The 10,686-nt window shown below is 39.7% G+C and overlaps 1 protein-coding gene across 1 annotated transcript in view; it reads right to left on the minus strand.

The window, feature by feature from the left end:
- LOC109915391 (transmembrane protein 41B) overlaps positions 1 to 9,843 on the minus strand; it is a gene marked incomplete at its 5' end in the record, with an annotated part of 12,109 nt that extends 2,266 nt beyond the window's left edge. Inside the window, 3 exons of the mRNA XM_048592846.1 lie at positions 1,668 to 1,806; positions 5,346 to 5,450; positions 9,714 to 9,843. Of these exons, the coding sequence (XP_048448803.1) occupies positions 1,668 to 1,806; positions 5,346 to 5,450; positions 9,714 to 9,843 (374 nt within the window). The remainder of the gene's footprint in view (positions 1 to 1,667; positions 1,807 to 5,345; positions 5,451 to 9,713) is intronic.
- Between the last annotated feature and the right edge of the window lie 843 nt (positions 9,844 to 10,686).

The following is a 10,686-nucleotide window of genomic DNA, read 5'->3' on the forward strand; positions in this document are numbered from 1 at the left end:
GGCCCCTCACCTGCCCCCACTCTCACCGCTGACCGCTGGCCCCTACCGTCCCTGCTCTCACTGCTGACTGCTGCTCCCTCACTGGCCCCTCACCTGCCCCCCTCTCACCACTGACCCCTCACCGTCCCTGCTCTCACCGCCGACCGCTGCCCCCTCACTGGCCCCGCTCTCACCGCTGAACCAGCCCACTCTTGATCTGCCGTCGCACTCCGGCCCACGTGTGATCCACCATCCCTACAAGACACAACCCGCGCGTTCTGCTCCCAATTGTGACCCAACTCCTTAGGTAGGTAGTTAAAAGGACAGGGTTTGTAGGGGGATAGAATTATTGCAGTGGGGACAGAGAAGAAAAGAAAAAGAAAGCAAAAGGAAAGGGAATTGGCAAGCTGAGTGGAGCTCCCAATGGAGCGACTTACCCTGCCGCCATCAAAAAAGTTCATGTACTTGCACCACTGGGTCTCTCTGTTCGGAGAGGGCCCTTTCATGAACGATACAAGTCCTGGTTTGTCTTAACTAAATGCAACATCTTGCATTTATCGGAATTAAACTCCACTGGCCAGTCCTTGGCTCAGTTGACCTGGATCCCGTTGTGATCTCAGATGACCTTCTTTACTGTCCACAGTATACCACCAATTTTGGTGTTATCATAAACATATAGTAAACCATGCCTCCTCTATTCGCATCCAAATTGCTTATATAAATGCTGAACAAAAGTGGACCCAGCACTGATCCTTGCAGCACACCGCTGGGTCATAGGTCTCCAGACTGGAAAACCATTCTTGACCACCACTATCTGTTTCCTACATCAAGCCAATTTTGTATCCAATTGGCTAGTTCTCCCTGGATCCTAATAGATATAATTTTATTCCCTTTGCTTTGATATTCCTTGCAAAATGTTGTGAAGAATGCAAGATGAAAAGCTTCAACAAAATGTGTCTATTTTCAGTAATGCACACGTTTCATTCTTCTCTGTATCCACACGTTTAATGCTGCAATTTTCTTTTGGACATACAGCAATCATGCTTAAGAATACCAAACCAAGCTACTAAGAAATCCACACTACTTGAATTCCTGTTTGGCCAGTACGAAGTATGCACACTTCCCCATAGAGATAACCTACTTACCTGGTCAAGAAAACACTGGTATAAACCACTGGCAGGTTTCAGGGTTCTCATGAGTATTCATGGATGCTGGAGGCATTTAAGCTGCATTATTCTGGCAAAATATCCTCTTTTTTGGCCAGTCAGAACCAGCCTTCGAGTTATGAAACCAGCTTTGCAAATGGTCCCATACCCCAGTGATAGGTTTACTTGTTCATATTTTAATCACTTGGCTAGTAAATGACAATACAATCATTGGAAGCATGAAAATGGCAAGTATGCCATGGAGAGATGTGTTTAATCTCCCATTATCATGCTTTTCAAGCCACCTCGTTAGATAAGGTGACCTTTCCCAAGCTACCACAAAAGAATCACCACAAATCATCTTAACTAATTCACAAGGTATGAGTTTTAACATTCAATAGAAAGAGACGACATTAATATCAAAAGTGAACAGCAGACTGTGCAGCATGCCTTAACAATTTCCCTAACAAAATAACAAATTTAACCAATCAAATCAATGGGACTCTTTAAAAACAAACTTCCAGTGAAAACACACATACTTACCTAAAAATGTGCCAATGAAAAATACACCAAGAGGTACATTTATTACAGGACTGGTAATGTTAATGAACCAGTTTGGCAGGAAAGGAGTTATTCTCAAGAAAATGATATAATTTATAAGATGCTCCCTGTGCTTGTCAACCTGCAAAATATACATAAACGTATATGTCAGTTTGACATAATTTGGACAATTTTCAGATCATTATATCCAGACACAAATACTTCTCTTGCACTCCAAAAGATAATTACATTTTGTGACAGATCTAAGTTATATAGCATTGCCATATTACACACCGAGCAAAGCATCAGTGACTAGTAACAGAGATAGTAAGAAATGCCGATGCCGGAGTCAGAGATAACACAGTGTGGAGCTGGAGGAACACAGCAGGCCAGGCAGCATCAGAGGAGCAGGAAAGCTGACGTTTCAGGTCAGGATACTTCTTCAGAAAAAAAATTATTTTTTTTTCCTGACGGGTCCTGACCAGAAACTCAGCTTTCCTGCTCCTCTGATGCTGCCTGGCCTGCTGTGTTCCTCCAGCTCCACACTGTGTTATCTCTGACTAGTAACATTTTTGATACATCTATTATATTGGCAATGTAGATGACGTTTGCTGATGGCAGAACAGACCAGAGTGAACTGATGACTTCATCACTGGAATGTCCGTAAAAGTGGAATGAAATAATTTGAAAAATCCACTTCATATCTAGGAGGAAGCTCTCAGATGATGCTCTACTTCAATGCATTCCCTTGCACCTGTAAAGGTCTGGCAACAATGGTCACTTGTCACGTAAAGTATCTTGATCAACCCTAATCTTATTGCACCAAAGTACCACTGCAGGGCAAGGCTGTAGTTTTACTTGCTTTCTTTGCTTCCAACATTTGGAGTGGTATTTGACCTAATACTGATAGTTAACTTCAAATACTACTCAAGATTGAAGTCTTCTTTTAAAGTAATTTTCCTCTTAGCTATTCTTGTCCTGATTCCCCGACTCTGGATTTCTATTTCAGAATGTTACTAGTGTGATTTATCTCAAGCCCCAAAGATGATTTGCCATGACTCCCATTTTAATCTTCTCTTTTATCAAGATGTTGTAATTTTCATTTCAACTCTCGGCACCGGTCCATTCAGATCAAGAATCAAATTTAGTTCTGTCTTCAATGTTAGAGCCAAACATCCAGCATCATTTTAGTGATGCTAATTTGGGACTTTAACTTATAAATTTGAGATGAAGAGAACACAACAGTCCGGATACTACAATTGCCAGATAGTTAGGAGTCTGGAGTTGTGGGTGTCTGGACTATGTGGAATCCCTCTTGCACCTGACTCGCTGAGAATTGCCTGGCAAACTATGTTTTCCCAAATGTTAATTATCTTCTGAAATAAGCCCTTAAAGAGTTTGAGAATTTGGATGGCTCCAAATCATTTAAGGTTAATAGTTAGCCAGGAAAAAAATCGGAACATATAGAAACCTAGTGCAATTCTTTGGTAATTATTAGGTTGACCACATTCCCCTATGCCAAAACACAAATCTAACACCACCAACCACCACCCTGCTGGAGCCAACTTTTCCCAACTCCAACAACAGGGCTGACCTGAACCTGCTGGGACCAACATCAAAACCCCCGCTGCAGCCTCCCTGCCATGAACTGTTGACCTTAAGTCCCTCCCAACTGGACCCACCCCTCCTAAATCAGTTAATATCCCTCCTGAGCCAACCAGACCCATACTGACATACTGATCAGAACATGTGGGCCAATACTTCAATTCATCTTTAACCACTCTCCATGAAAGAAGGGGAGACAACAATTTATGGTAGATGCAGGTTGTCATTTGCCTCAAATGAAGATCAAAGCAATAAATTCACTTGGCATAAACATTCATCACAAATATTCTTTACAAATTTTAAGAATTTCCTGTCATTGGTTTTCTATATACCAAAGACAATGGATACAAATAGCATTGGTCAGATATATTAAATAGAAGCAAATTCTAATTTCCAACAATCTCCTAGTTTAATAAAAGACAGCATTTTGATATCAATATCTGATCACCATGAATAATTTTCCATTAACTTTGCCTTGAATGGCAGCCCTGAGATTCCCACAGAGTAAACAAGATCATGCACACCAGCATAAAACAACAGGATTAATGCTCCTGGGAGGTAACTGTGAAACAAAAATAGAAAATGTTTAAAAAACACACCAGCTCCATCAGTATCTACCGTGAAACAGAAAAGTTTCCATTTGTATGTCATTTCTTCTAATAGAATGGAAATGATCTGTTACGCCTTCTTGGATCGGATTTCCCCCTTTGTTTAGTTATTTCTTCAATAATTTATTCCTCCTTTTTTCTCTTAATTGTATTAGCACATTTGCTGGCTTTTTCCATTTCAGCTGGAAAAAATCCATATCTTCATTATGCTGAACAACATGCTGTGTGTTCCAAGCATTTTGAATTTGTTTTAGATTTTTAGCATCAACAGTATTTTGCTTTTTATGTGTTTGATTTGAAGAGATTGAGCAATAGAATGTTAATGCCTGCTTAGTACAGGGTAATGATGTATCTTAGTTAATAGCCCTGTCCATCCAGTCAGTGGAATCACAGTACCCTGGATAAGAAGCCAAACAATGACTTTAGATATGGCTGTATAGGCCAAGTGGTTTTAGAGGATCAAGAATATGCTAAACAAACTGCCCCACAATGTACATTAATACATCAGGATCACTATCTGGCATTACAAAACCACTTACCATTATATTATTTTAATTCATTTGAGAGCTGTGGGCATCAGTGGCTGGCCAGCATTTATTGCCTGTACCTAGTTGCCCTTGAGAAGGTGGTGGTGAACTGCCTTCTTGAACCGCTGCATGCTGTAGATTGACCCACAATACTATTAGGGAGGGAATTCCAGGATTTGACTCAGGGATAGTGAAGGAATGGTGATACAGGATGGTGAGCAGCTTGGAGGGAAAATTGCAGGTGGTAGCGTTCCTGTGTATCTGTTGCCCTTGTCCTTCTAGATGGAACAGGTCACAGATTTGGAAGGTGCTGTTTGAGGATCTTAGATGGATTTCTGCATTGCATCTTGTAGATAGTACACACTGCTGCTACCGAGCGTTGGTGGTGTAGGGAGCGGATGTTTGTGAATGCGGTGCCAATCAAGCGGGCTGTTTTGTCCTGGGCGGTGTCAAGCTTCTTCAATGTTGTTGGGGCTGCACCCATCCAGGTAAGTCGACAGTACACCATCACACTCCTGGCTTGTGCCATGTAGATGATGGACTGGGTTTGGGGAGTCAGGAGAGGAGTTACTCGCTGCAGTATTCTGCAGAGTAGCCTCTGCTGTTATAGCCACTGTATTTATGTGGTGAGTCCAGTTGAGTTTCTGGTCAATAGTAACCCCCAGGATGTTGATAGCGGGGGGAAAATCAGTGATTGTAACATCACTAAACGTCAAGGGGCAGTGGTTAGATTGTCTCTTACTGGTGATGGTCATAGCTGAGCGCTTGTGTGGCACGTGTCATCCCAAGCCCGAATATTAAACAGCTCTTTCACCCCAGATTTAAAATCAAATTTCATTTTTTACATTATTTAGCATTTTTCTTTTAAACTTTATATTGACCAACTCAATTCACTATGAAATCTCCAAAGTATAAATCATTGAAATTAGAATAAATCTTACCTGTTGCGACCATTTTGTTGCCCTATCCGTCAAATATTTATAAACAATTGGCCGTCCAACCAAATAAGAAAGCATATAGCAGAAGGAAGCTCCAAGCCCAGAACACTGCAATGAGTGGAGAAAAACAGAATCCATATCGAATTAATAATTCCAGAAATAAGTTACTTCACAAATGTGGTTACGTTTCACTACTTACAGCACCATTACATAAAGCATTTAGAATAGGGTAGGCAATCTAGCCTCTCAAGACTGTTCCACAGGATCTTTGACAAAGTGCTCCTTTCCTTGCCCACTAGCAAACAAAGTCACAGATGTGTAAGTAATTACAGGAGAGAAATGCAGAGTATAGGAGAAGGCTATTTAGCCTTTCATATCTGTGCTGGTGCTCTACAAGGGAGCAAACACAAAAAAATTGCAAACACGTATCTTCTTTATCAATAGCAAGCTTTGAAAGTGAAATGTTATGCCAAATCATAATATTTAGAACTTATTATTCTCCATTTTAGAGCACGTGTCTCTTCCAGCATTCTGTGCATCCTGGTTTTATTTTCCAATGTTCTGTGTTGGTTGTCACACCCTGCTGAACTAGTTTAAACCCTCTGCAACAACACAAACAAAACTCTCGCAAAGAACTCAGTACTGGATCTGTTCAGATGCAACCTGGCTTGCACAAGTGCCATTGTGCCCCAGGGGCAGTCCTAGTGCCCCAGGAATCTAAATCCCTCACTGCTGTAACATCTTTCCAGCCATGCATTCATCGGCCTTACCTTCCTTTTCTGTACTCACTCACACATGATACTGGGAGTAATTACATAGATTATTACTTTAGAGAGAGGTGCTACTTGCTCATTTTCCACCCAACTCCCTAGATTCCAATGACAGGACCACAATGCCCCTTCCTGCCCATGTTGCTAGAACCAAAATAAAGTATGACCTCTGGCTGTTCGCCCTCCCCAAGAAGAATGTTCTGCAGCTTTTCTGTGACATCCCTGGCCCCCAGTACCAGGGAGGGAACAAACCATCCTGGAGTTAAATCAATGGTCACAGAAATGCTTGTCTAATCTATTAAAGAATCCTCAATAACTTCTGCTTGCCTTTTCCCGCCTCCACAGCTGAGCTAATCATGCCAAAGGCTTAGCTCTTGGTGCGCTCTTTAAGGATGCATTGCCTTCACCAAAAACCGGAAATGAGCAAAACTTCTTAGAGTCCTGGACTCCTTTCCAGCTTTTCTTAGACTGCCTGGTAGACACGTATTCCCTGTCAGCCTACTTGCCGATAATTTGTGGTGCAACCACCTCTCTGAACATGCTATCCCACATTGTTCTCTGCATCATGATGCACCTCAGTGACTTTAATTGCTGCTTGGAGTGCAGCCAGTGACATTTCATGCAACGGGCTTGTCTCAGTCAAGCAAATTATCCATGATTTCCCACATACCGTAGGGCAGACATTCCAATTGGATGACCTGCTCTGCATTAGTTAACATATACTTGTAAGGTATTTTACTTACTGTAACTTTAATTACTTTAACCACACTCTGGTACTATTAACAAAAAAACTGGAGATTAGAAGAAAGTTGAAATTCAGTGCCCTTACTCACAAATCAGCTCCCTCTCCTATGCTTACAATTCTTTAACTTCCCTGTGCTAGCTTAAAAATTTGTGTTTTTCAAAATTACAGGAGTTGAAACAATCCCTAATGGCAGTGCTCACCATGAAATCAACTCAAGATTTCTGTAATGTCATTTTAAGACTTTTTATCTCTTCTGCTGTTACTGTCTTTGAACTTTGATGTTTTGTTGGGGTTTAAAACTACAGCTACATCACATAACAATCATTCATTTACCCTGCAAAAACAATGCAGTGGCTGCTTTGTCAAGAGCATGAGAAGGAAAAAATATTGTCGTTCAAAATGACCTACTTAGAATAGCTATACAAACGTATTGCACATTTAATATATTATTACCAGGGATGTAACATGGAAATAATGTTCAGAATAATCTTTTGATGGGAAATGAAAATGCCTCCTAAGGATACATTTTCATTCTCCTAGAGGGTGGAAGGGAGATAAAAAGTATACATTTGATATATTTTAATATCATTTTTGGATTTTTGGCTAGAGACTGATGGGTATCAGTTACTTCGATAAAGGGATTTTATTTTTTAAAAAAATCGAAGAGTCCTTCTGGAATAGTGACTAGATCCAGCATTTTGTCAGTGAGTAGGTGACTGGAAACCACTGTGGTGTTAACGGAGAGATGTTTATACTGTTCAGTTTATGAGAAGCACAATAAAAATGCAAGGCCATTCTCCTTGCTTTCAGTTCAGAAGAATCTAGAATGAACAAATATGCTTTTAATTCAGTCCAGAAAATAGCAGTGTTGAGTTTAGAAGCAGGTTTAATTTCTCTCCTAGGAGAAATTCAGGAACAAGTCACCTCAGCAGTGTTCAGTTGGTAAAGCTTCCAAGCCAGGACAATCTGGTTATAAATCTGTAGATTAAAACTGGGAAAGCTTTGGCAATCAGATTTGTGAAAGTTGATGTTGACAGAATTAGAAAAGGACCCAAACTGTCTCCACACTTCACAGTAAAATAACAGTCAGGAGTTGGTTAATTAGAATCCCAAAGAATTCAGATGAGGATGGCAATTTCTCTGGATGAGAATCTCTGAATCGGACAGTGTCAGGAATCAACTCGAAACTTTATTTGGCTGTGGGTTTTATATCTGGCTAAAGGTCTAATTTTAGATAGCTTATCTATTTTTAATTTTTGCACACTAAACTTCTGTTTTGTTAAAGAAAATCTGCAGCCTCATGCAAATAAATACCACTTCAACTAAAAGAAATCTGTCAAGCCCAGGTTCATTCTAACATCCAACTCGTCCAGCAATAATATTAACATGAATCATAACAATGGCACTTTCAAGAACTCTAATCCTCTTACACTCTGCGCTTTCATTACTCCTCAAATTATTTTGCCTGAGCTTTACCAATTTCATCAACAGCAGTAGCATGAAAACAGATGAAAGACTAAAACTGCAACTCCAAATTGGAGTATAAAATAACTCTTAAAAAAGGTTGATTAGGAACTGCAACAATTAACACGGATGATCAGAAAGCAATGATGATTTAGCCTTTAATAATACACAGAATCTGCATTGCCCCATAGTTTCTGTAATACACATCTTGCTGACTACAAGTCAAGAGACAAATTGCCCCAAGCTTATTTAAAAGCAGCTGCTGGGAAGCCAGGCCTATAGGTCATACAGACCAAGTAAGGCCCAAATTATTTTTGTCCCAGATCTGGGATTGGTCATAATTGATTCTCAGCCATGAAAATGGTTATGGAATTACAACTGGCATCAGTGTTCTGGTGGACAGAAAAGATGGGAAAATAATCAGAATGATCATTTTCAATCACCATTTCCTGTTGTAAAATGCATGAATGAACTTTACACAAGGGGAAAATTAGGTTTATTTATGATTTCACACTTGGTGAAAACAAATCGTCAAAGTTCACTGCTCCTGTTCACAAATACAAAACAATTATTTCAGGTAGATTATGCTTTTGTATTTTGTACTGCACGAGTACAAGTCAGGGGTTGGAAACAGAAGCAATTTCATCCAAGATCATGTTCATGTACCAGCTAGAGAAGGGGAGTGGTTTGTACTCATATAAAGAGACAAATAATTGAATTAAACATTCAGTTCAGAGGCATAAAGCAGAGGAATCTGAGATTACAGATACACAAATCAATAGAGTAGCAATGGAGATAAAAAGGCAATCAAAAAACTAGGTCATTTTTAAGAGTTGAAAAGCGAACTTTTTGTTTTGCATAGGATCCTACGTTCATTAGACTTATGAATACACTGAACAGCGGTCATCTCCATATCATGTAAAAATAGAGGTGAGGGAGAAACTGAGATTTACTGGAATAATTACCAAAACTGACAAGTTATACCTATCAGTAGAAATTGAACAAGCTAGGAATACTTTTCACTACAAAATAGAAAGCTGAGTAGACCTGATAGAAGTCTTTCAATATTAGGAATTATTTAATAAAGGTGACTTGGGGGCAAAACCAGATTTAGACATTAATATATGATTATCATGAATAAACCTCCCCTTTGCTTCCTCTGTTCCAAAAGAAACCCAACCTATCCAATCTTTCCTTATGCCTAAAATTGTGTGTTCCTGGAAATATTCACGTACAAATCATTTGTAACTTCATTCATGCAATCACATCCTTCCTATAATGTGGTGACCAGATCCACACTCAAAACAGCAGTTGAACTTGCATCTTCTACAGTTGTACCATGTGAGAAAGAAGTTCCATGTTAGCAACAACAAATCTATTCCATTTTCTTACCAGACAGACGAGGAACAGGGCTAAAGGAAATGGGTACAGAAATCCTGAGAGGATGCTTAGAAATATGGAACCTGGTATGGCAAATGTCTGTAAACTGGAGAGAATAAGGTCAAGGATTATGATGATACATCTGCTGTGCAACACAAATCTTAAATTTACCCAGCTTCAGTAGATCATGTACATTGTATTTAAAATATTCTTTAATTGTTAATGTATTGTTAAATATTCACTTTATGCACTAGAACAGCCAATCATGTGCATGATCTTGGAACAATGACATGAATATCAAACAAATGTTAAGTAATTAAATAACATTAGGCATGCAAGATAAACAAGTAACCATGATCTCTAAATGAAGTTGAGAAAATTAAGAAGTTTTAATTAAATCAGAGCCTTCAAAGTGATCAGTCAATGAATTTAGACAATGACTGAGACAGCCTTAAGATGGAGGAAAAATAGATCTCTTTGTGCCAGAGAGTTTGCTGATAGCCAGTAAGACATCACAAACAGTTGGAGTAAAAGCTGCCTTGCATTTTCTCTATACTTTTAGCTCTATAGAAAGCAGTCACTGCCTAATCAGCTTCTTGGGTCTTTCTGCACAAACCTGTTAGAAAGGAAGCCAAACCTCCAACAGTTAATAGGATAGCAGATCTCTAGAGAGAAAACAATGGGCCTGCCATTCACCACTCCATGTGGTGACATACTTTAAACAGAGAGCCTGACAAATTGTAAGGGGTGGAGAGAGTGTAGAAAGCAAGCAGTTGAAAATTGTCAGCCTTGAGTCAATTGTACATCTTCCACCTCAGAGTCTGAGGTTTGTGGATTAAAGTCCCATCCCAGAAACTGGGACACTGCTGAGGGAGTCCTGCAAATGGAATATTAAACTGAGCCCTTGTCAAACTTCCGTTAAATGTAAAAGATCTGATGGCAGAGTGCTCCCCAAAGCCTAGCCAATATTTACATCTCAGCTAAT

This window comes from Rhincodon typus, unplaced genomic scaffold (assembly GCF_021869965.1).
Source record: "Rhincodon typus isolate 14 unplaced genomic scaffold, sRhiTyp1.1 hic_rhity00001913, whole genome shotgun sequence".
NCBI classification, from domain to species: domain Eukaryota; kingdom Metazoa; phylum Chordata; class Chondrichthyes; order Orectolobiformes; family Rhincodontidae; genus Rhincodon; species Rhincodon typus.